Here is a 21264-nt window from a genome sequence, read left to right on the forward strand (position 1 = left end):
TGCAATACAAATTTATTAATCTGCAAGGGAAATTACTGGTAAGATTTATAGATGCTCAGTTCCCTACCTTTCTTAAAACTGTTAAATTGATGTAGTAAGTTAACTCACATACATAGTTACCTAAAGCGCTGCTGGTGCTCCTGCTTATGTTATGTTGATGTTGAAGATAGGTGATTTAGAGTAGTACTGAGTAAGGATTAGGTCTGGTAATCAATGCTACGATTAGTAGGTAGTTCTTATGCTTTAAATACTGTAAATAAGCCTACTTCTTGAATCTACATACCTCTTTGTGTGTGCATGAATGCGTGATGTTGTTTGTCCTGGTCTGTAAGAATAAGATACATGTTGCACTTTGAATGAACAGTGGACATTAAAAACCCACAACAAGGCAGTTGTGAATTACACAGATTAGATTTATAAATTTTCATTTTGTTTTCCTGATGCACCAAAGGGAACACCCTTTTAGATTTAAATTTATTGCATATGAAAGGTCGGATTTCCAGGTCAGCTTAGTGCAAGTGTGAAGTAAATGGAAAAAAAAGAACCCAATACAAGGTATTAGATTTTGTAGCACACCCAACAAGTAAAAACTACAATATTAGTTGTGAAAATTCTCCTTTGGAACTTCCATCTTCTGTGGATTGATGCTAGGGCTTTTAGGAGCCGCAACTAACCGATGGTCCAGCAACAGTGTTTAGCCATGTAAAGCAGATCATTCCAGCTTCAGTAGGTTAAAAAATGTTCTTTAAAATAGTACGATAATTTTGACTCTTTATTGTGGCTTTATAGGTGTTTTTGCTTGAACACAACATACTTTTATAATAATAATAATTGAGCACTTAAATTGCACAGCATCACAACCAAAGCAAGTTGCTCTTTTTTCCCCGACCTGTTATCATAAAGAGATGAAATTAGACCACTGAATAACACCAACATAACTGACACCAAACATTAACCACTGAACTACAAGTGAAAGAATACACAGATAATGAAACTTGGGGTGTGAGACATTAAGTGTAAAAAATACTATATAGAACTGAATTGTGATAATGCAAAGGGTAGATACTGAACATAAGTTTCCCTATTGATGGTTGTTATAGGCAAAGAGTAAATATTCTTCATGAAAACAAGTGGATGTCTCAGGATTCAAAATTTTTCTACCCTAGAAAATAGGCATGGTAAGATAATACAGTGGTGACCCACCTTTGCTAAGATGAATTTTCATTGAGAAAAACCAAGGAGTGCTTATGTTGGACTTGTTCTTTTCACAGGCTACAATTACTTGTTGATGATAAAACTGTTGCAAGTGAAGACCTGTCTTTCGAGGATACAGAAATAACCATGGGGCCCAACAGCAGCCTGTACTTGGGCGGTGCACCCATTGCTGTCAATGATATGGCAGCTTCAGCTCAATCACTTGATGGCTGCATCAGTGACATCATCATTAATGGAGAGTGAGTATAAATCACTGTTGACATGTTCAATGCCAGGGAGATTACAGTTATCTCCAAAAGTTTGAATGCTATTTCTTTGTATGTTTTTCTGTCAAATACTACTCAGAGACCATCACTGTTTAGACACTTGTCGAATGTGTTTGATTTTACTCTTAGTTTAGTTTGGTCCTTGTTGCTCCCTTGAGGAACATAGGGCTGCAACAACACCTCGCCAGTGGACCCGGTTTTGGGCAGCCCCCTTCAGTTGGGTCCATTTGGTTCCGATGTCCTTTGCCTCTCTCTCTACTGTTCTTTTCCAAGATGTTACTCTTAAGACTTCACTAATGACTTATATCTGGACTTCCTGGTCAATGTCTGTATTATTTCCATATTGATTTTCCATGCCAGTGTCAGTGCAGTTTCCATATTTATTTGCCATGCAATGTCAGTATTGTTTTCATATTGCAGACTATTAGATGTGAGCAGAGTCAAGCAGTATAGGCGTGCAGATATAGGTCGCTGTGGGGCCAGTGCCACCTCTACTAATGGACAAGCTGTTCAGCCATGTGAAAATGGAAGCTGCAGAAATTACGATCCTTCTTTTTCTACACCTAAAACTCCCATGGTTACTACGATGGCCCCGATTGTAACACCACCACCAACCAGTTCTGTACAGTCCTCTACATGCTCTCCCCGCCGGTTCGTGGATTCAGCTATTGAGGCTAATGCCAAGACTCTGGGAAACAGTGACACCAGCTTTGCACAGCTTAGTCGGAACCTGCGAGCTGATGATCTAAGGAGAAAGTAAGTCATTTTTTGTGGCTTATTAGGATCCCCCAGGTGCTGTGTTATTGATTTAATGGTTCAGATTTATTTAATTATTGGTTTTTAACAGACTTCAGTCTCGTTTTTGTGAACTTTACGAACTATCAATTCACCTTTTATGCACTTAAAAGCTATAGTTGCTTAGTCATGCCGATTGCATAAAGACAGTTGTATGAGAACTAGTGAACAGGCTCTTGGAGTGTGTGATTATGGCTGTTGCCATTTGAGAAAAATTTGTGTCAACAGTATTCAAATCTCATAAAATAATGTTTTCATTTTAAACCGTTTTGTCAGTATAAGCAGATGCTTAACACAGTATTGTTTTATAATTTTATCAACCCCAAATGGCAGATCACAATTTAATCATTGACTATTTTCTCTTCTTTGATCAGTAGAAGTGGAACATACTTGCTTTAGCCACTCAGATTTAAAAAACAAAAACAAAAACAGAGAAGTGTAGAGATGTCAGTGGTTCTTGGCTGTTATTTCAGAAAAAAAAGATGTTCCAAAATGTTTTTACGAGTACAAACTAGTCCTTTGATAATTTGCATGTGGCCATTCTTTTTTTCAGCTTTAATATATCCTTTGAGTTTCGAACATACTTCAGTGATGGACTGTTTGGGCTACTGAGCAATCAGAATCAAACAGCATACTTTGCGGCTCAGCTGAGAGATGGGAAGGTGGAAGTGGTGTTCACCTTTAGAGGTCGCAAAGAAACCATCATTTCATCTGATGGTTTTGCGGATGGGCAGTGGCATTCAGTTTGTATTTACGTTCTCATCAAATATCAACAGTTTGTTTTACAGTTGTAAGCAGGAACAAATAATGTAGACTTGAAAGTCCGAAGGCATTGAAGAGTGTTTAGCTTAGATTTGTGGACCTCACAAGATTATTATTATTATACTAGGAGCGGAAATTTCAGATATGATGATGCTTTCTTATTTAATTGCTTGTCTCAATCAAAACATCATTCTTTCAATGCTCTTTTCCTCACTAGCTAGTATTGCAAGAGGTTTGCAGCCTCCAAATGATTTTCTTGTATATTTGTGTCATTACTGGATTTATAGGCAGCGGAAAGATATCTTAGAAAGGTAGACTCTTAGGAGTGACAGGTTGACACTAATTAGGAGTTACACAAAGATAGACAGCTTAAGGAGACAGATATCCAGCCATCTGAATAACTGTAACTCCCCAAACTATGTGTGTCTGCCTTGTTATGTGGTGCACACTGTCAGTAGATTTACTGTCATTTGTTGAATGATTTTTGTTTTGTGCAGATATGTTTAGCGATTTGTAGGGTCAGGTTTACGATCAGCAAAGACACACACATACACACATTCTCTCTCTCTCACTCAGGGTTAGAAATTGACTCAAAATAAAAATATTATCGTTGATAAGAGCAGATTATATGAAAACACTTGGAAAAACCTGGCTACAAACCTATGCCTGTTGTTCTCATCAATTGATGCACTCATTGAGTTCTTAAAGTTATTATTAATAAATAAATATCTTCTTTTAACAGTCTTGATGAAACTATTGTTTTCAGGGAAAGATAATAAAGGAGGCTGACACACTGCAGCTAGAAGTGGATGGACGTGTCATCGGGCAAAAAAGCATTGACTCTGTGCTGGACATCAACCTCCCGCTTTATATTGGCAGTGTACCCACATCGCAGGATCTTCGTATTGATGTCGTATGTCTCATTTGGCTTTTGACACTTACAACTGTTATTCAGCATTTTAAAACCTTATTTAGTAACTACAGTAGACAATCCACAATAATTAAAGACTCTTGTGTACATGTATGACCAACAATTTTTCATTGTTATGCACAGTACATGTATATTGTCAGACAGTGTTTAGTAATTGTTGTCAGTGTGTTCAGTAATTGTTGTCAGTGTGTTCAGTAATTGTTGCCATTGAGTTCAGTAATTGTTGGCAGTGTGTTTAGTAATTGTTGTCAGTGTGTTCAGTAATTGTTGCCATTGAGTTCAGTAATTGTTGGCAGTGTGTTTAGCAATTGTTGTCAGTGTGTTCAGTAATTGTTGCCATTGAGTTCAGTAATTGTTGTCAGTGTGTTTAGCAATTGTTGTCAGTGTGTTCAGTAATTGTTGCCATTGAGTTCAGTAATTGTTGGCAGTGTGTTTAGCAATTGTTGTCAGTGTGTTCAGTAATTGTTGTCATTGAGTTCAGTAATTGTTGGCAGTGTGTTTAGCAATTGTTGTCAGTGTGTTCAGTAATTGTTGGCAGTGTGTTTAGCAATTGTTATCAGTGTGTTTAGCAATTGTTGTCAGTGTGTTCAGTAATTGTTGTCATTGAGTTCAGTAATTGTCATCAGTATGTTTAGTAATTGCAAAGTGAGATTCTATAATAGTGACTTTTTTCAATGACAGGGAAGTCAGAGAGAAGACTGTAAATAGTCCTTTGTTCTTTTGATTGTTTGTTATCTTTTCTTTTGGATAAAACACAGAGATTGCTGGTTTGTTTTGGTGACATTTATCACAATCTGTTTAATAATAAAAGATCAAACACAGTCTTCGAGGCTGCGTACGAAACTTGTACCTTGGTGACCATTTAATAGACATCATGGACACAGATGTTATCAGCAGCGTGGAACACTGTTACTCCAGTGTGGAGAGAGGTGCAGCCTTCAGTGGCTGGTCATGGGCAATCTTTGGTGAGTTCATTTGTGGTCTTTTGTGTACCATGCTTTAAGCTCACCTCCACTCAAGAAAATTGTGCTCTACAAATTCAGTCATTTTATAGTTCCATTCATTCTTCATACATCTTACATGAGTCTTATATTGGATGCCAAGGCCATATCCACAACTACCAATGTACCACAGCTCTGCTGCTTTTGATATATATTGCTGTCACATTCTTCATTCACTTACTGCACCATTATACATTGTACATTTCTTATTCATACTCTGTGAGTGTGTGCTTTGTAGCAGAGTACATTTCTTATCCATGCTCTATGTCGGTGTGTGCATTGTAGTAGATGTGTACATTTCTTATCCATGCTCTGTGTGGGTGTGTGCATTGTAGATGTGTACATTTCTTATTCATGCTCTATGTGGGTGTGTGCACTGTATTGTATGCTTAATTAATGGTGTAAGCTTACACTTTCAATTACTCTATGTAAGAGTGCATTAAGATCAATTGTTTGTAGGGTGTTGAGCTGTAGAAGTCATCTTCAATATCATTTTTTCTATTGATCTTTTATTTCTCATATTATTTTCCATTTTATTTCATTATTATTGTTATTGTCACAGCATCCACTTGTATTGTCTGTCATGTTTATCTGCTGTATTATTTATTGCATCACTCCTATTGTATCAGTCCACCATAGACTGGTCCCACCTACAGTCTAAATTATCTGTGTTCAGGTATGAATTTTCATGTGGGGAGGGAACTGGTTATCAAACTGGACTTCCGCACAAGTCAGCGGAATGGTGTTTTCCTGACAATCAGCAGCGAGAGTGGTGACACTGGCATGACCCTAGAGCTGCATGATGGGAAGGTGCGACCTTTACCTTTCCTGGTATTTTGACCTGACTCACCAGATGCTATACAGCCTTCTATTATCTTTATAGTACTTTCTATTATTCTGTATTTAATATAATTGTTTTAATTGTCATTGATTAATATTGCTGACTTTCATTCATTAATGCAGTCTATTGCTGTTGATTAATAAGTCTATTGCTGTTAATGCATTCTGATAGTCTATGCCTCTATGGGAACCTGATTTTATTGCAGACATGATAACCTCTCAGTCACTCGTTGACAGGCGAATTGTAAGCTTCTTGCAATTCTTTGTAGGTTTTGGTTACGGTGTTCATAATTCACTAGAGTAAGTGGCAGGATAGTGGGCAAAGAATAGAGAAGCAGACATGCTAAAATAAATGTCATTGTTTTGTTAACGACATGCCGTCAAAAGTCCTGTTTCTTTCTATTGTCCACAACAGGTGAAATTTGCCATCAAGCACAGTAAAGAAACATTTAGAACACAGTCCACAGCTGTTGAGCCCAATGCTTTGTGTGGAAACCAGTGGCATACAATTACAGCAGAGGTTATTGGGAATGTTCTGCAGCTAGAGGTTGATGGTGGGCCTCGCAATTATGGTATCAGCAGTCTTGGTGAGACGGTTACCCAGACAGATGCTCCTTTGTTTATTGGAGGCTTTCCAGGTATAGATTTGCTTTTTAACAGTTAGATGAAAAGGTCAGGGTAGCCTTTAACCTATCAGTCATTATAGAGGGAGGTGTAAGAGACTACACTTATCAGGGAACCAGCTTTGATGTGAGGGGTTAGAGACTACACTTATTTGTGAGTCAGCTGCTGTTTGAGGTGTTAGACTATACTTATCTGGTATGTAAGAGCAGAGCCTACCTCCTCTCCCACATTGTCTTGCCTTCTTAAGCCCTGCATAGGGTCAGTTATCCTTCCCACCATTGTGTTCAATGTCTAAGACATTTGAGCTTTTTCACTTGCACCAAAGCAGCCATTGTATGGATACTAGACATGATACTAGATATGACCATGGCATGCACTTCCCCATACACAGTATTGAGGTAGCCAGGGCCGTCATAAGTCACAAAGAGGACAAAGGGGAAGAGTTTTACAGACCATACAAGTCCCTCATGGTTCCAGTTCTGCTGTACAGATGTGAGACATGGACTTCACTTCCTGACTCTGCTTTAAGAGGCTGCTTCAGATCTTGTACAAGTAAAACCTTTGACTTTGTATGAAGCATGCTCGCTACATTTATCAAGAACCCATTCTTGCAGCAGTAAAGAGGTATAGACTAGTCCAGTTTGGCCATGTGACCTAGCATGACACACTTAGACCACCTTTCAGGGTACCTTGAAGGAAACTCGACACTAAGGTGGACAGGGAATAACTGGCTTGGAAATGTGAAGGAGTGGGTTGGGTTTTTTTTTTCCATGAAGGTAAAAAGTAAAGGGCATCCCCTGACCTTTTCAGGTCAATTGGGAGTGAGGTGTTAGAGACCTCACTTTTCTCAGGGCCAGCTTTAGTTTAACCAACCCTCTAAGGAGTCAGGTACCCATTCCCGTCAGCTGAGTTGACTAAGGAAAGTTTGCTGTGCTATATGGGTACTGAATCATCGCAATTGCAGGACCTGTTCACTGTTGCTTAGGACAATCTGTGGCAGACCTTGTTAACTACTGACAACTGATACCAGCAGACCAGCATAACCATTCATCAGCTGGTACTAGTGCAAGGATGAATAAATAAAAATGAGAAAGTAGCATTTGAGGGATATTTCTTTAACTCATTCAGTAAGAGTGTATCAACACAATAGAGCTATAGCTATGAAGATATTCACATTCCTGTATAGGAAGAGTTAAAAGAAGTATATGAGCTTTAAAATATAGCTCAGAATGAAGCTATTGTCAGTTCTATTTTGTTACAGATAACTTTAGAAACCAAGCAGCATCATTGTCAAAACAAGGCTTTGTTGGCTGCATCCGCAACTTATTCATTGACAATAACCTGATTGACTGGTATATGCTGCCTGAAACCAACGACATTCAACGCACAGCATGCCCTGTATAGAGCTGAAAAAAGTGGCTAGACCATCAGCATTACTTTTGCTCCAGCCTAGTTCTTCAACACTAGAGCTCTTCCTAACAGACAGCCCCTGTTTTAGTATGCCTCTGAAATCACTTAGTGCACCAGCTCATGAACGAGTGTATAGGTGAGTGATGCATTCCTGTGGTATGCATACCTGTGTGTGTGATTTCTTGCTCTTTGTGTGTGTGCATGATGTACATACACAGGCATTCAAAGTACATGTGTATGTATGCACAAGCATTATTTTATATCTGTGTCTGCATATTTTTATATTATTTCATGCACATACCAGTGATGGGATTTTGTCTAATGTGTCAGTTATGTTGGTAGATATTGAATACGTAAACAGTTTTTAATGATTGGCACACTGCACGTGAGGCTTTGTTTACAGTCCCTATCAGCATCTCATGGAGGTTTTCTTGCTAAAATTACTAACAAGGACAAGCGCAAGGTGTTGGCTTGACAGCTGACAAGAAGTAGTCACTTTAATAGGAGTCCCTTTAATTACAAATAAAATATAAACTAGGTTTTAGCTTGATGACTGACATGAAGTAGTCAATGACAATGACATATCTCTATTTACAAGGCTAACAGAACTAGCAATGGTTATGCCTTTCCTTTTTTTACATCTAGCCTTGGGCTAAGGAAAAGAAACTGAAAAAAATACATTACAAAACAAAGGCACTACAATATAACAAGAGGGAAATTAGAATATGTACAAAGATAGGGGTTGATGTCTTATTTGACAGGGATTTGTTTGACTAATGAAACAGTAACATGGGGTAATGTTTATTTTTATTGTTGTTAATAATAACCACTGTTTATGTTGGATGAGAGGCCTCTGCAAGCTATCAAATGTTTTGCCATAGACATAGGATTTCTGCTTTGAACTGGGATAGATATAACTATCTTCATTGATGTATAGAATGTTTTGTGACACTCAAGACCTAGCATTCCGCCCATCATTAGGAATTACCAGTGTGGCTGATGCTACGCATTGTTCAAGGGGTGAACATTTAAATACAGTTGAGACTGCTTCTTGTATGCCTGATCCTCAGTTGGTGTCACACATAAGTGACAATAAATTTTTATTTACCAGTAACAGAATAAGCAAAAGTGATGTTTTTTTACATCTAGCCTTCCATTGAAGTAGAAGAAACTGAAACACTAATTTATTTCAAAGCAAAAGCATTAAAATCATCTGCCCTGTGTGTAGAAAGCTTTGTTGATGAAGTATGCCCCTGTTTGTTTGTCAGAAAATTCCATGTGTTTGCTCCAAGTATCTTAACTCTTGTTAGGCCTGACAATGATAGTAAGTGACTGCATTCACTGTCAACTGTCATTTTAGCTTGGTGTAAACCAGCAATCACCGAGTATGACAGTAGCAGAGCTGGGATCTAGCTTTAAACTGGCTATCTTGGTGTGTTTTGGTTCCTGGTGCATTGTTTTCATGTACGATAGATGGGAAGGGAGAGGTTGACTGGAGAGACTCAGGATGCAACATGAGGGTACAGGAGTGGGGCGGATGCCTTGTTGATAAGTGATACATATATGGGTGAATATGTGCATTGGATTTTTGCATGGGAGGGGAATAGGATGAAAAGTTGGATTGATACTTGCAAATGCTGGGGAGCAGGTCAAGGGGCATGGTCTGTGATTCCTGCATCAACAGGGAGAGTTGCTGGTCTCTCTATGCTCATCGGCAATTCTGCTTTCAGCACTGAATTAGCTCCAGGGGAGTTGTTTGATTGGTCCATGCTCCTCTTCTTGTGTTTGTAGCAGTAGGGAAAACCCCCATCACGGTTGACTGGAGTTAAGGGTATTTCTTTACCAGACTCCACGTTAATGGATATGTGAACGGAGGGGAGAGATTGTGGCACAAGTGTTTGTGTTGTGAATGGGTGTGTGTTGCTGTGATTGTGTTGTGTGTTTGTGTTATGTTGTGGGTGGGTGGTTGAAGGAAAGAGATATATATGTATTATATGTATTATGTGTGCTGGGAAACTGATAGGAATCAGGATCTCTAAAACTATCACTTTGAATTTCCGAGCTCAGAGATGACCTTGACAGTAAAAGCAAATCCTATGTCAGTGCTATCTTGCAATATCAATATCTATTACTTTGTATATGTGTGTGTGCATGTGCTGGTCAAACCAAGCTTTCTCATCCTCTACAGCAGAGAAGAGCAGTCTTATCTAACATTTGACCTTGTCTTCATCTACTTCTAAATAAGTCATGTGATAATCCTGTCCTTGATGAAGAATGGCCTGTCATCACTCAACACCCATGTAAGATGGCCAACAAAAAGCCATACTTGCATCACCCTTGTTTTGACTGTGCCCCTCGATACTGTTTTGGCATAAGAATGACAAAAGCAATGCTAAGGGCATCAATACATAAAGAATTTTATATGTATCATTCTGCTATGTTGTCTGGACTGGTATTCTCAACTATTGTTCTGTTCTTTTTTTCAAATTTTTTTATATTTTTGATTTCACAATGTCACTAAGAAATAGTTTTGTGAAATAATGTGACATCACAAAGCATCAGTTGTCATTCTCAGATAATTGGAGAAAAAGAATTAAATCACTATTTTGGTACTTTTCAGGACCATACTGATGTATGTTTCTGGTCATACAGAGTTTTGCTGGATAAAAGTAATAATTATGACAATATATTGTGTTTATATATGTATATATAAATATATATATAATATTGTTTTGTTTGAAAAAATAATTGTGTAAGTAAAACTATTTTCTAAACCTTCCTAGGTAAAAATCTTTCCCTCTGATCAACAATTATTACTCCTCTAATCCTAAGTCTAAAATTTTCTTCTGGATGCAAAATAGCACATGCCATGAAGTCTGAAAATTGGCAAATACATATACTAATAAAGTCAGGATACTACAGGCATGTGAAGCTGCACTAGCATCTGGTTTGCTTTCCGGAATCACAAGTACGTAACTGCTTTCTACCTGAAAACAAAGTGCCAACTGATTATCGCCTGCTTTTTATACTGAAAGCTGGATGATACATCATCTACTTTAAGGTCAGTCGCACCACTCACAGAGCGGGCGCTAGGGGGATGCGGGGCTTTGAGCAAGAGGCGGGCCTTTGGAAGGCGGCACAACAAGTGTAGCACCATGGACGTATACAGGGATATTAGTTCGTGGTAGCAGTGCAATAAACAATTACGGACTGTCTCGTCCCAACGGTGCATTAGTCACTCGACGGAAGCTAGACAGTACCCACGATACTTGCTGTCCCAAACTCTCCCTCTACACTTGTAAACAATTGTTTTTATCTGGTGGGTTTTTTTTCTCACTACAAAAAGTCTTGCAATTAAGTATCTGACACAACTCGTCTTTGCGTAGAGACAGTGTGTAAACATTTCTTAACTGATTATCTTGGTCTACTACCTAAAAAAGTGGCTTCCTGAGCAGAGATATTTTTGTTGCTAAATAACTTACAAGGCATCCGCTCCTTACCTCATTAGCTGCAAATTTGCACTTCTAGAAATTATTCTTATATGGAACTGTGTACGCTGATAGCGTTTCATTTGACTGCATAATTATGATGTGAATCTCACACTTTTCGAAAGCATAATAGACAAGACAAAGTTCATTCTTGTGAGGTCAGCAAGTGCAGTCTTGAAAGGTCGTGCTTTAAGGTGTCTGTTGGGCTAATAGAACATGTAACTAGTGGTGCTATTTTGTGTATATTTCAATCTGCTTTCTCAAATTATTATAATTGATTACCGTGCTGTCAACTTTTCCTTTGGTTTTTATCTACAGTAATGGTATTTCACAGTTATAGGAGCTGCATAAGTTTATGTTCGTATTGCTAGGGTAAGGTGTTGCTAGAACAATTTTTTTTTCAATGTTCAGAAAACATTTCATTGAATAACAGAAATCATCCAGGAATTTTCAACATTTTCTCCTTTTGTTTTTCTTTCTACCAATTTTTTATTTATTCCTGTTCACAGGGCTGTGCATGGGTGGTGAATGTGTGAACTATGTGGCCTAATACTTAAAGTTTTTCTCAGGGTCTAAGTGTTTTTGTAGGCTGTACACAGCTCTCAGTGTCTGAAGATATGCCCCAAAGTGTCTGTTCAAGCAGATATCTCCAACTTGGTGTCAAAAATTTAGTGTTCAACAGACAGTGGCAGGAGTGATTAGTGTTATACTTCCTGCTGCTTTTGAAGGGCACAAAACATGGTCCTTCTGCCTGGGCCTCCTTTAAGTAGTTACAGGTTTTAAAGAAAAACATATAGTTTACTAAGTTTGATATAAAGGCAGTATTGCATTCAGTGCCTTATTATACTATGAAAGTATTTTTTTTTATGTGGAAGAAAACATCTAAGTATATGATATATGTGTTCTATGTAGTTAAATATGGACAACATATTCTTACTGACTTGTGAAGTGAAAATAAGTTACTACAGTACCACCTTGCTAGGCATTAGCAGTTTATTTGATCAAAGCTTGTGCATTTCTGCCAATACAGAGAGTTCGTTAATATCCCTGTATTTTTCACCATGAATATGAATTAAGCTGGAAGTGATTTTAATTCTTACTCTGTATTACACTAGAAACTCAGTGCCCTACATTTGTACTTTTCTCAGTAAAATATATCACGAAAAATAATTATTTTGGATGTAGATGTATGAGTGAAAGAGGTGTCCAGCTGAACATGTAACTGACACACAAAAATGCAAATCATTGTCATCGTCTTTATTTACAAATATCACATTGTATACTAGTGTACAATACCAACAAAAATAGTAAAAGATTTTGAGTAGGTCACCATATTGCAATCATGCTTAAATCCTGTCAGATACAGTTGTGCTGTTTTGATACAGTATTAAATACTTGTATGCAAGATTGTATTGGCACCGTCAAGAATGGCTCTGGACACATCACACTGTACAGAGTGTTATAGTGCAGAAAAGTTCATATATAATGCAGATACACACAACACATACATACATACAAGCAGTTATGGCACTTCAAGCCTAACATAACTCGAAATGTTTAGGGTTTAAAAAAAGATCAAGGCAGGCCATGAAGGAATAGTGTGACAAAAGGCAGATTATTAGAAACATCACTTTTATTATGTCTATAGATTGGTTAGAAGGGTTGCAATCATGTTATAAAATGCTCTGCTTGGTAGTTGTGGAGCATCCAGTGTCTGATGGATAAGTTCAGTCCTTTAACCTTTCCTACATTTCTGCTGTCACAGCTTTTTTTTTTTCAATTTTCAAAACTAGTCGTACTTCTTTTTGGGGGCAAACAACCTGTAATTTTAACTAATGAAAGTAACATGCTATATCTGTCTAGAATAACAAAAAAAGTCTTCAAATGAAGGCATAAATTAACATGGACGTATAAAAATGATTGCACTAATACAGTGAAGAAAAAAATACCTCCAGTGGCACCAGGATAATGTTAAAATTACCTAATACTAGGGTTAGTGTTAGACCTGAGGGTCTACAGAGTGCACCAAATATATTAACATTTGCATTAAATTATGTACCAAGGTGTTTATTATCCTCAATGCTTAAATTAGAATTAAAGATTTCAAAACACTATGGTTGGTTTGCATGTAGCAGCCCACAGAAATGTTGGCCTGGAAAATGATCTACATTCTGGCTTCTACTATACAAACACTCAGGTATAGGTGGGTACTAGTTTGTACTGTTTGAACACTTAACTGTACCAAGACAAGAATCCAAGAAAGAACTTTTTATATGGTATCAAGATGCAAGATGCTAGAAAAGGATTAATCCTATTTCTAAGACAATGACCACACTGCCAACAAACAGTAAAAAACAGATTATTGGACTTTATGTAAAACATGCTCTAATCATAAGATACAAGCTCACAATCATCATGATCTTGCAAAGAAGATCCTGCAGGTAATGGCACATGGAGGTAGGAAAGGAGACAAATGAGGAAATGGGCAGACAACTTCCAGGAGTGTCTGGCCTACCTTTCAGCAGATCCCGTAAGAATGACAGAGACTCGAGAGAGATGGTAACAACAGGTGGTATGATCACCATAGTGGTTCCACAGCCTTTTAGCATGAACTGATGCTGATAAGACTTTTTAAAAAATTTTGTGACATGTATAGACTGCATGAACACTGTATGAGAACAAGCTGGTATACTTTGAACACTTAGGTAAACAAGGACTCCTGTTTGTACTGTGTACAAAGCTAAAGGTGAACAAAAAGCTCTCAGTCCACCAATTTGAAGAAAAGCAAGTTTGATGGTGTATCTAACGATAAAGCTGATGAGTCAAGGGATTGCTGACAGCACACACCATTAAATGGCTACAAGAAGCTGTTATTTTCTGTAAGGAGGAAAGCTATAGTTTATAAACTTACACAAGCAGGTAAGCATAGAACAGCATGTGTGATAGTCCATCAAAACTTCAAGCACAGCAAGCATACCACACTGCACAGCATGCTGAAGAGGCTGAAACATTTCTGTTATGTTTCCAGTAAAGCTTTTGGAAAAGCTGAAAGATAACGATTTTCAAGATAGCTTTCACTTAGAGATGAAAAGCAAGTAACAAGAAAGTTTGTGAATAAGATTCTGTTTCTTATGATAGTAATCATCAAAACACATTCGAAAATTAAACCTACCTCATTTTCAGATCTCACAATGCTCAGCAATTTTTCCCATCTAAAAATATAGTTGTGAATAGCCAAATTAGAAACAATTTAAAATAGCACACATCACAAATAAAAGTTGTCTAACTAATCATCTGAAATGGTCTCCAAAACAAACTTAAATTACAAAATCCTGATTCAAAGTTAATGTCAGTAATGAGAGTACTACTATGTCAAAATGAGCTAGCATGTGTTCAGACATATGGAAAATAACCCTAAAATTCTAATTGTAAAGTTTAAAAATGATTCAGTGACCAAACACTTTAAAGCATGAAGCTGTTTTGGGCTGATGCCTAAATGAACATTCACCTACACAAACACATGCCAGCATACCAAGAAATATAAGTACTAATGCCTGTCTGTTGCTCAGTCTATTGCTGTATCCCTAAGACAACTGGACAATTGATGATTTTATGATTGTACTGTCAACAAAAAATATGAATGTGATATGTAAACATAATCAAAACTGTTCATAAAATACTATGCTAAAGATATAAGTACCAAAAGTCATCAACACATTAGTAGCCTAAAAGAAAAGTTTAAGCAGGGCGGCCTAATGAACTGCAACAAAGTTTCTAAATAGAACCAAATAAATTGCTATGTATGGACTCGAGTTTTAATGTCCTCAACATTCAATCCATTGTAATGCCTCCGACTGACAATGCTCCTGAAAACAGTAAAAACAAACTCCACATTTACAGACTACAGTCGCTCTCATTAGGAAACAAACTCTGATTAACACAAAGAGGTCAGTAAATTTCACTGCTAAATAACTGTGCTCACACACCAATGCTTTGAAGAAGCTGAGGTTACCACATGAATGAAATATGACTCTTTTCACAAGCCAGCACATTTTTTAAACATTGGTAATGTGCTTTTGGCATTGTCTAAAGCAATATAATTATTAGCAATTCTAATATAATAGAAATAATGTCCTACTGTGCACATCTTAAGTGCTCTACTAGACACTGCATCATAAACTGCCCTGGTAAAAAAGAGTCTTCACAGAATATTCCACTAAAACTATAACAGTTGTAAACATCTACAATCCTACTGAGACAGAGCTGGTCTACTCTTAATCCTAAAACACAGTAGTGACTCCAGGTAACCCTATTGCTGGTCTATTTATGAAATCACATAGTGAATACTGACTCCAGGTGTCATTGGCAACTGGTCTACTCAATATCACTTGTAGTGAGTAGTGACTCCAGGTGTCACTGTTAATGCCAGCTGGTCTACTCATCACCTGTAGCAAGTAGTGACTCCAGGTGTCACTGTTAATGACAGCTGGTCTGCTAAAAAATCCTTGTAGTGATGCCAGGTGTCGCTATTAATTGCAGCTGGTCTACTCATGATGTCACCTGTAGGGAGTAGTGACTCCAGGTGTTACTTTTAATGGTAGTTGTTCTATTAATGATATATAGTGAGCACTGACTCCAGGTGTCACTGTTAATGACGCCTGGTCATCTCATGATATCACTGCTTTGACCCTACATATTAAAATGTTTACAGTTTGTAAATAACCTCCTGTGATTAACAGTGTTAGATGTCAATAAGATGTATAGGGTATTTTCACTGATTAATACTTTATACCAAATGAATTCTATGCAATACTTAAACAAATTAATGATATGCATATGATATTAGAAACATCAAAGTACAGCCATTTGGCAAGTAAGCAGTAACAAGGAAAAATTACCAAAAATGCAAAAAATAAAAATCAAGCACTTGAAAGAAAAACATTGCTATGGATTTCAAATCCTGCATGATAGCAAGAGATACCCTAGGACTTCAAAAACTTGAGGATGATAGATACCAAGTGTCCATTAAAGCCTTGAAATAAATTATGGCAAGTTTCTTCTTGTTGGCCAGCAGCTACAGTATTTTCAAATCTGCAATTCAGATGTGATGCACCAACTTCTAAGACCTCTCAGTGAGTGGTCTTTCTGAACACACACAAGATCTACCTTAAAGTATGACAGACCTTTATGCAAGCAAAAAAAAAAAAACAAAACTTGAAGGTGTGAAAGTGACAGTTTCAGTAAAAGGAAAAGTTATGTCTCAGCATACCTAAAATCTCAGCTTCAAGAAGTATTGTTCAGAGGTATTACACTGGTTTGTTCAAGAAAGTTCGAAGCATATAACAGTTCTTTGTCTGAAAAATGTTCTAGCTTTATATGCAGATGCAATGGACACAAGAATCTATATATTATGACACACTATACATGCAGAAACATTCCAAAAGGGATAAAGGAACTGGTGTTTTACACAGAGCCAGCAACTAAGTCTCTATCATAGCTAAGTAGCCAGCCCTGTAAACAGGACCCACATGCAATGAAATCTTAGCAAGCACTAGTCAAAAAAAAAGTCAGGTATGCACACACGTATCGGGCAAAATTAGCCCAACATCATGTCAGTTTGAAGTATCTCTCTCCCCTTGTTTGTTCAAAATCAAGCTTGTGGCAATCACAGTTTTCTGCATCTACTCAGACTGAGCCTCCTAGCTATGAATACAGCTGTCATGCTTGCATGTGAATATCCTGGGGGGGAAAAAACTCCCCAGTCAGGACGCTAACAATAGTATAAATTCCAACGGACATCATAATGTATCTAACTGAACATGTCTTTTAAAAAAGCATTACACAACCAATACAAATCAGTCATATTATTTAACAAAGTTCTTGACCCTCATATTGATATGAATATGATACAGAGTAGCAAAGGCATCTCACTCCTAAAATACACCGCAATATGACACTAAATGCTGACATCACTCTTACAACACAAAGCTGTGTAGCATTTGCCGATTGTATAACACAAAATGATGTTACATACAAACTCTAAGTGAAAGAAACCCAACATGACATCGGACATCCAGTTTATAAAACTGTTCAATTATTTTCACAAAATTATCTTTAAAAAGGTCGAAAAAGGCAGATTTGCACTGTCATGACAAAGACCCAAATGAAACAACAAAACTAAACAGTTTTTTTTTTCTGACAACACTTACCATTCCATTGTTCTCCAAAAACTATCCAACTTAATCACTCTAGTGCATAGATGCAAATGCTTTTCTCACACTTTGCTTTCAAACCAATTTGCTCCTAATTCCTGCACATTAAATGTGAAAGTAAATAGTAAGGAAACCATGTAGATTGGTGTTCCTCATACAAAATATACATGGAATATACACTTATACATGGAATATACACTTCCTTCATGCCCTCAGCTGATGGCTTTTCCAGGGAAGATGACAAACCCACCACCCATGTGGAATGATGTTACAGGTAAAGCTTCATGTAAAGGACATCATGCTAAATGGAATGCATGGCAAGAATATTATGAGAACAGCACGATTAATGGGTATGCCTCCATTTACTTTATACTAGGTGGCTTGATGTTTGTGTCAATTTTGCCAATCAATCTTCAGAAGTGGGGTCTAGGAGTAAAGATCATAACTGTTTCCGGTATGTGTGTAGCAGTGAAAGAGGAGGCCAGGAAACAACTAAGAAGTAGGCAGGGGACAGGGTGCTGGAAGTATATTGGATAAGACATCCACACGAGGTAGATGATGTGAAATGCAAATCTTCATTTTCACTGTCACTATTTCACTGCAAGCATTCACACAGATAGCACTTCACAATAGGCATGTTTATTATATAAAAGCAAACAACAATGACCAAATATATTTTTTCAACCAAAAAAAAATGTTCTCTTCTGTGAATATAAAAAGAAATGCAAAATAAGAATGTTAATGACAATTAATATCTGCCATTATCATCTTATCTCTTGAGGCAATCGCCATGACCATTTCGGAAATAAGCAGGAAACTACGAGACACTCTAAAAAGTCAAAGTTACTGTTGCTAATTGAAGATCTTTTCACCTTTTCCACTGAGCCACTCACAATGCCTCTTGTCATGCAAAAGTCTTGTGCATCACAGATTGTCAAGGCTCTCACTTTATAACATTTGGTGTACCAGACAGGCGCCTTCTAGCTCAACACTACGCAGAGCACCACACAGGAGCAAGTCTTTCAGTCCAACACACTATGCAGTTAATGAGTGTGCTGCCTTTCCCTCTGCTAACAAGAGTTGACATTTAAAAAAAAAATATTAATCATAGCTGCTACGGCCATGCTGAGTTTGTCTTTTGGCAACCAGAAAAATCTGGGTCGTGCTGATAAGCTGCTTTAGAGACCACCCATCACTACAGATATAGGGTTATCACCTTCTCAACAAACACTGGGTATGTCATGTAGATAAATTTATATGACACATAAAAAATTTTTCCTTAGAAAAAAAAAATAGAGCTGCCATAGTATTTGTCAAAGTATACCACACAGAATTTCAGCTGAATAGGTCACTGGACTATTTCTGAGCCAGTAAGAAGTTTAACATTTACTTCGTGATGACTTGTGGTGGCAAATGGGATGATGCAGGTGATCAGTCTCTCACAGAAACTGCAAATAATTTGCATGACATCCACATCATCTACACAAGGTTAAGGTTCGTAACAAAATGATGGTAGTGGTGAAATTCAGCATGAAATTCTATGTATAGTTAAACTAACAACTAGGACATTTTTATTAAAAAAAGATATACAGAGGTATTAGCAGCAAGCTACAACAGTAACCATTCCCAGTATGTGAACAACTTCATAGAAATGTAATTTTTATTGTCACACCTTTGCCCATTTTCATTGCCTGACACCATGTGACCAGTCTCATACCTGATGTAATTTTGGTTGTCACACCTTGCGTCTAAGATTTGTTTTGCATGAGACATTATTATGTCAACCCTTTAGAAACTTTTCATTGCACGAGACCATTAAATACATGAATATAAAAGTAAGAGCAAGAAAAATAAGAAAGACAACCTTAAAATCATCATACCACCTAAAATACACCTAGATTTTGGTAGCCTTCTTTCAATCCTGATTTATATGAGGTTGCCAAAATAATGAATGAGAACTAGGATATGACAAGTAAGCTTTAAAAGCAGTGTCTTATTTTTATTTTTTGTGAGAGGAGGAAACAGGACAAGAGACGGAAATACTCCTCCTTCAGCTCTGCACCAGATGAAACCCCCCCCCATGTTTATATTTATCTTTTTCACTGAAGAGTACAGTTATATATTCAGTTTTATTGTGTTTTTCACTGAAGAATACAGTTACATATTCAGTTTCAATTTACTGTTTTATCTGCTGTCCTGCATTCTGAATAATAAAATTTTTTTATACATAAATAACATTTGTCTACTGTGTATGGACCACATGCAATGCTGATTGACAGTGGGATCAAATAGTGATGTGAAAGGTTTTGTTTAAGCAAATGCAGCCACATCCACATCACCACCATGACTGACATGAAGAAGTACAGTATCCAAAGCTGAACAAGAATGTGTGACCTTGAGATGCTGCTGCCTGACCTCTCCTGGCCCAACAAAGAGAAAGACCTGCATGCTTCCCTTTTTCATTTGAAATACTTGAGACCAGTCACGAGAAGAAACTTCTCAATGAAGATTTCTGAGTCCAAGACAGCAATATGTGCGGCACGCCCAATGATGGTGTTAGCAGTGGAAGGGAGAGCATGGAACACGTCGTATCGAACCAACTGACAGCTGGGACTTTTGATAACTGGTGTTAAGAGGTTTTCCACCATCTCTTGGTAAACTTTACCTGCACAGAAACAACAGACAAATAAATAGCCCCGTCAGCAGCGCAAACCTGTGTCTAGAAAACTGTAGAGAGAAAAGCTATAGCTGGTAACTTGTAGCAAAGCCCCCTTATATTTTGTGGGTGTATCTAGTACGCTTTGCACTTCCCAATGGTACTAAGAATTCTATATTAAGTCAACGTTATTAATTAAAACTGTTGTCTTATATCAAATACCCTACAATCTCTGATTTTCACAGTAAACTTCTTTGTGTGTAAAAGCTATGATATGACTGTAACTTGGTAGAACAACTTTCTTCTCTGCCTATTTGTGATGAAGTGAAAAAAAAAAATCTACCATTTTAAAACGTGTTAGCAAGTTTTGACTTGTAAGCACAGTTAACAATACTGTTTTCTCTCAAATGGGCCTGCAGACAATAACATCTTCTTGCTGACACCCAACTAGCCAAACCATTTTCAACTGTATTCATTAGGTACCCCTACCTCCTCCATGCTAGCTTACTACACAAGATCACATTTTTGATTACCTAGCAGAAGTGGATAGCCCAGTGGTTAGAACGATGTCATCCAAACCTGAAGGTGTGCACACACTAATACCCAAGACATACTTCCACTGGTTGAGACTTCTGTGGTAGCCAACTACAGGACTGTGGGAAGGTAAGCTTGCGAGCTAGAAGAGCATCACTCACAAAATGCTGAACCTAAGATAAATGAACTCCACTCACTTCCATTAACCATAAATCCACAGGACTAGTTTTACCTGTTAGCTTACCTCAGACACTGTATATAAGTCCCTATGGCAGCTTACCTAAGACACTGTTGTCTTTATGTGCAGCCCGACACATCTCGATTCGAGAAGAGTGGTAAGGCACATAGCGGTCTTGACTGGAGCCCACCAGTAACAGGTGCCTGAAATGCTGCAGAACTGAAATAAAATAAATGAGCAGTAAATACTCTTCTTCTACTTTGTCACAAGTGGCCAAATCACTGACATTGCAAGGACATAAATTCTCCAAACCACCAGCACTGCAAAGACAGATATGATCCAAGTCTTGTCA

The 21264-nt window shown here is 37.6% G+C and overlaps 2 protein-coding genes across 6 annotated transcripts in view; one reads left to right on the forward strand and one right to left on the reverse strand.

The window, feature by feature from the left end:
* LOC112574511 (laminin subunit alpha-2-like) overlaps positions 1–12492 on the forward strand; it is a 68824-nt gene extending 56332 nt beyond the window's left edge. The window contains 8 exon segments of the mRNA XM_025255637.1: positions 1272–1454; positions 1902–2237; positions 2830–3019; positions 3805–3951; positions 4781–4934; positions 5647–5780; positions 6226–6448; positions 7696–12492. Of these exon segments, the coding sequence (XP_025111422.1) occupies positions 1272–1454; positions 1902–2237; positions 2830–3019; positions 3805–3951; positions 4781–4934; positions 5647–5780; positions 6226–6448; positions 7696–7838 (1510 nt within the window). The 3' untranslated portion in view covers positions 7839–12492.
* A 78-nt stretch (positions 12493–12570) lies between these two features.
* The window catches only part of LOC112573886 (protein FAM135A-like), a 34977-nt gene continuing 26283 nt past the window's right edge, over positions 12571–21264 (reverse strand). For all 5 annotated transcript variants that reach the window (XM_025254553.1, XM_025254548.1, XM_025254551.1 and 2 more), the window contains 2 exons: positions 21015–21131; positions 12571–20209 (listed from right to left, as the gene is read on the reverse strand). In XM_025254553.1, coding sequence (XP_025110338.1) covers positions 20004–20209; positions 21015–21131 — 323 coding nt within the window. In that variant the 3' untranslated portion in view covers positions 12571–20003. The remainder of the gene's footprint in view (positions 20210–21014; positions 21132–21264) is intronic.

This window comes from Pomacea canaliculata, linkage group LG10 (assembly GCF_003073045.1).
Source record: "Pomacea canaliculata isolate SZHN2017 linkage group LG10, ASM307304v1, whole genome shotgun sequence".
NCBI classification, from domain to species: Eukaryota; Metazoa; Mollusca; class Gastropoda; order Architaenioglossa; family Ampullariidae; genus Pomacea; species Pomacea canaliculata.